The sequence below is a fragment of the Sprattus sprattus genome (genome assembly GCF_963457725.1).
Source record: "Sprattus sprattus genome assembly, chromosome: 6".
NCBI lineage: Eukaryota > Metazoa > Chordata > Actinopteri > Clupeiformes > Clupeidae > Sprattus > Sprattus sprattus.
In genome coordinates, this window is record NC_137925.1 from 5,745,292 (window position 1) to 5,750,023 (window position 4,732).

Below are 4,732 nucleotides of genomic sequence, written 5' to 3' on the forward strand. Positions count from 1 at the left end.
AATGAAGAGGAGAGGAGGACACACAGGCCTATGGTGCGACGGTTTGCCAAATCTCTTCGTGAAAACGAGATATAGTGTTCAGTGCTTTAGGCAAGAGATGGAACTCAAAAGAGATGAGACAGGATACACCTTGAAGGCTGGACAGCAATATCTATCAATGTCTGTCAAACTAGACTCTGTGCTCTATCTCTCTGTGTGTTTAATTATTAATTAATTTAATGAATTTTGAAGCAGTACACCACTGAATAAAGATGCTAAATATCCAAAGGGGCAACTACATATAATGTAAAATCAAAAGGATGTTCATAAACTTGCTGTCTGCGGGTTTGTTGGATAAGCCACTCAATGTTTTCTGTTTCTGGCACAGATAATCGCAATCAACCGACAGTCTTCGGAAACCTTTGAGGACTCATTGATCATCAATGTGGTTCCACGAGGTACACATACACACATATACCCTAAAACACCTAAATATTGATCACCTTTCAATATTTGTCCTAGATCAGAATTAATATTTATATTTAGAATTTATATTTAGTAATATTTGAATCAGTGTACCATACCAAACTGCGTGTTCACATCCTCTTCCAGTCAAGCTGACGCCCTTCCAGGCAGAGTTCTTCCTCCCGCGAAGGGAAATTGAGACAGTGCTGCCCTCTAGTGTTCAGTATGAGATAAAGCAGGATGTACAGAAGATGTGGGGTGTGGACGATCTGGAATTTGTCAACATCACGTCGGCCCTTGACCAAGGTGGCCGGGTGCCACTGCCCCTCCCTGGATATTTTGAGGGGTAAGAAAGAAGACCTCTCATAATCACTAATGAATGAACTAATGAATCAATGAAAGAAGACCTCTCATAATCACTAATGAATGAACTAATGAATCAATGAAAGAAGACCTCTCATAATCACTAATGAATGAACTAATGAATCAATGAAAGAAGACCTCTCATAATCACTAATGAATCAATGAATGCCCCCCCCCCCCCATATCTTTTGATTGGTTTTCATATCTGTCCCATATTACTAAACCAGCTGTATATAAAACACCTTCAGACAGGCATTTATCAAAATGTAATTAAATGTAATCAAATGTAAGTGTAACGTGTCTTTGAAAATGTCTGTGTATGTCTCTCTGTGTGTGTTTGTGTGTGTGTGTGTTATTCCCAGCGTGTACGTGAAGCTGGGCTCTGAGTCCTACTTCTCTCGGTGCCTGCAGGGGGTGCTGTCCCCACAGCACGGGCTTCAGTGTGAGGAACTGAGCAAGCACCCAGGCACCTTCATGAAGGTGTCCACAGACTGCAGCAACTGTGCTGTGGCCAGCAACTGCATGGAGTGGTGCCGCTCTACCCTGGTGAGGTGGTGCTCACACATCACACACAGACACGCATCACACACACACAGACACACACACACACGCGCTCACACACACACACACACACTCACACACACAAACACACACACACATCACAAGCGCACGCGCACGCGCATAGCAACACGCACACGCACAAGCACACGCACACGCACACGCACACGCACACGCACGCACTCACGCACTCAGGCACGCGCACGCGCACGCGCACGCGCACGCACACACACACACACACACACACACACACACACACACACACACACACACACACACATCACACTACAGCTGGGCTCCCATGCAGCTCATTCACATGGTGTAGACACTGTACTACTGATAGTACACGCTGTACCTTTAAGGGCACGCATGACTATTCAGGCAAAGGAGAGGTGTGTCATGGTTACGGCAGTTAAGAATGGGGAGGTGCGTGATGTGTTAAGGCAGTTAAGAACTGAGAGGTGCGTGATGTGTTAAGGCAGTTAAGAACTGAGAGGTGCGTGATGTGTTAAGGCAGTTAAGAACCTATCCACCTATCCATCTATTCACACCTATATCCATCCATCTGTTCGTCTGTCAATCCATGCATCCATCCATCCATCCATCCATCCATCCATCCATCCATCCCTCCCTCCCTCCATCCATCCATCCATCCATCCATCCATCCATCCATCCATCCATCCATCCCTCCCTCCCTCCATCCATCCATCCATCCATCCATCCATGCATCCATCCATCCATCCCTCCCTCCCTCCCTCCCTCCCTCCATCCATCCATCCATCCATCCATCCATCCTTCCATCCACTCATCTCTCCGCCTATTTCCCCCCTTTGGTCAGTTTGACTTGTCAAAGCCGACCCCTCCTCCACCTGCCCCTACCATGGGTCCTGGTATCCTGGAACCTGCTGGGGAGTTTGACCCCCCCGAATACGTCTCCCCCCGTGACTTCTCCACTGACTACGTCGTCACGGTGATCTTCCCCTTCGCGCTGGCGCTGATCTTGCTCCTCCTCCTGACCTACGTCATGTGCTGCAGGAGGGAGGGCCTGTAAGTTCTTATCCAATCACATCTTCTCTGAATGTATTCCTCTCCAATCACATCTTCTCTGAGTGTATTCCTCTCAACTTTCTGACTCACCTGCTGTGCCATTAGTAGACTTTAAATGAGTTAATCCGGAGATACGGAGACTATTCTGTTTGAGATTTTGAATGAGTTTATCTGGAGAAACGGAGACTGCTCTGGTTTGATATTTCGAATGAGTTAATATGGAGATACGGAGACTGCTCTAGTTTAAGATTTGAATGAGTTCATCTGGAGATACTGAGACTATTCCAGTTTGAGATTTTGAATGAGTTCATCTGGAGGTACGGAGACTGCTCTAGTTTGATATTTTTCAGTGATGCTGACGTCTACTTTGTTGTTTCTTTCTGCTTACAGATACAAGCGGGATGCCATGACACCTGAGTAAGTGAAACTTAAAACAGCGACCATTTACAACTATTGCAACCTACTCCATAGTTACTCTCTCTCTCCCTATCTCCCTCTCTGTCTCATTCCTCTTTCTCTCTCTCTCTCCCCCTATCTCCCTCTCCTCTCTCTCTCATTCCTCCTTCTATCTCTCTCCATCTCTCTCCCCCTATCTCCCTCTCCTCTCTGTCTTATTCCCCCTACTCTCTCTCTCTCTCTCTCTCTCTCTCTCTGTCTCTCTCTCTCTCTCCCTATCTCCCTCTCCTTTCTGGCTCATTTCTCCTTCTCTCTTTCCTTTTATCTATCTATCACTCTCTCCCTCTCTCTCTTTTTTTCTCTACATCTCTTCCTCTTCCTCTCCCTATCTTTCTCTCCTCCTTTGTCTCATTCCTCCTTCTCTCTCTCTCTTCTTCCTCCTCCAGGCTGCAGCTCTACCACCACCACACTATCGTGGGCAACACCAATGAGCTGCGTGATATGGCTGGTACCAGAGAGGGGGTGCCCCCGCCCCTCTCCACCCTGCCCATGTTCAGCACCCGCACAGGGGAGAGGGTGCCAGCCATGCAGCGGGCCTACCAGCCAGACAGCATCCCTCTCATCATGGCCCAGCAGTGAGTCACCACGGCAACACACAACATCCGCACAGAGGTTCCCTTGGCCATGTGTCAAACAAGACACACGGGAGGGGAGTGGGAGGGGTTTTATTGACATACCTAAATGTTAATACACTTTCTCAAAGGGTCGAATCTGGATCCTTTTGAATCATTTGGGGGATTTTTTTCTCTTTTAAAAGAAGGAGTTCACTTCAGCATAAATCTAAAGACTATGAGCAAAGACCCCAAAGTCATCTGATATCAAATATTGTGTTTAATGACGAACAATGTTTTTATGAAATACAAAATGTCTTCACGGGTATTTGTGGTAAATGTTTTCTTTTTTCTTTTTCAGAGATCCAAATGTAGACACCCTGCCCAGGTAAAGAACTGCTCACCACCCGACTTGCATGCTCCATATCTGCCCACTAGATGGAGACAAAAGCAATAGTTTTAGCAGGCAACTCTTCGTGGATGGTCATCAGTAATCACGACTACATTATATCTTACAAATCAAATACAAAATCTGCATTTTCTCTCTCTTGTTGTTCAGGAAATGAAACCACGGGAATTGACCAAATGGGAAATGATGGAGGACATGATTTGCTGAGGTTTCTAATAGAATAGGGTTTATAATAGAGTAGTGTTTTGAATTATGATATTACGTAGATGTGTGATAGGGTTGACTGTATGTAATTTTTCCATGAGAGAAATATAATTTTTTTCTACTTCTCATGGAACCACACACTAAGCTTCACAACAACCATATTCTACAGAGCAAATGCATTATAGGGAAGAAACACCTGTGTTGTCATTGTATATTTAATAAAGAATCACACAAAACTGGTGAGTTTGAATGTCTTTTTAGAACATGCTAGAACCACACCCAAAGACTAAGACTAAATGCAACTGACTGAGTCTAGTTTACCTGTAAAGAAACACAATCCCTTTGTTAGGGCCTTGGACGTAATACACTCAGACCAGGCTTCTTCTACTCAAGCCCCATGTTTATTCCATGTCTGCAGTTTGTGGAATAAAACCATTCTTATTGCATTGTGGGACGTTTCTTAACATGGCTGTTATGTCCTCTCATGCCCTAACTTGTACGTTGGCCTAGATGTTTTCTAAACACAGTATATCACTTTGAGGCAAAAAAACTGTTACAAAGCCCACAGGACAGTGTTAACCACCAGATGTGGTTACTGTTGTCCAGTAAGCTTTTCTGGGCCACCACTTGTCAGTACTAAGATTGTGTTTCTGTGTGCTTCTGTGTGTTCATACATTATTTGCCTTTACTGCCACACCAG

At 45.1% G+C, this 4,732-nt stretch overlaps 1 protein-coding gene across 1 annotated transcript in view; it reads left to right on the forward strand.

Annotated features, from left to right (window-relative positions):
• Positions 1-4,401, forward strand: part of sgca (sarcoglycan, alpha) — a 6,910-nt gene extending 2,509 nt beyond the window's left edge. The window contains exons 4-11 of the mRNA XM_080841388.1: positions 368-437; positions 592-790; positions 1,170-1,353; positions 2,204-2,412; positions 2,803-2,829; positions 3,255-3,443; positions 3,781-3,807; positions 3,979-4,401. Coding sequence (XP_080697514.1) covers positions 368-437; positions 592-790; positions 1,170-1,353; positions 2,204-2,412; positions 2,803-2,829; positions 3,255-3,443; positions 3,781-3,807; positions 3,979-3,985 — 912 coding nt within the window. The 3' untranslated portion in view covers positions 3,986-4,401. The remainder of the gene's footprint in view (positions 1-367; positions 438-591; positions 791-1,169; positions 1,354-2,203; positions 2,413-2,802; positions 2,830-3,254; positions 3,444-3,780; positions 3,808-3,978) is intronic.
• The last annotated feature ends 331 nt before the right edge of the window (positions 4,402-4,732 follow it).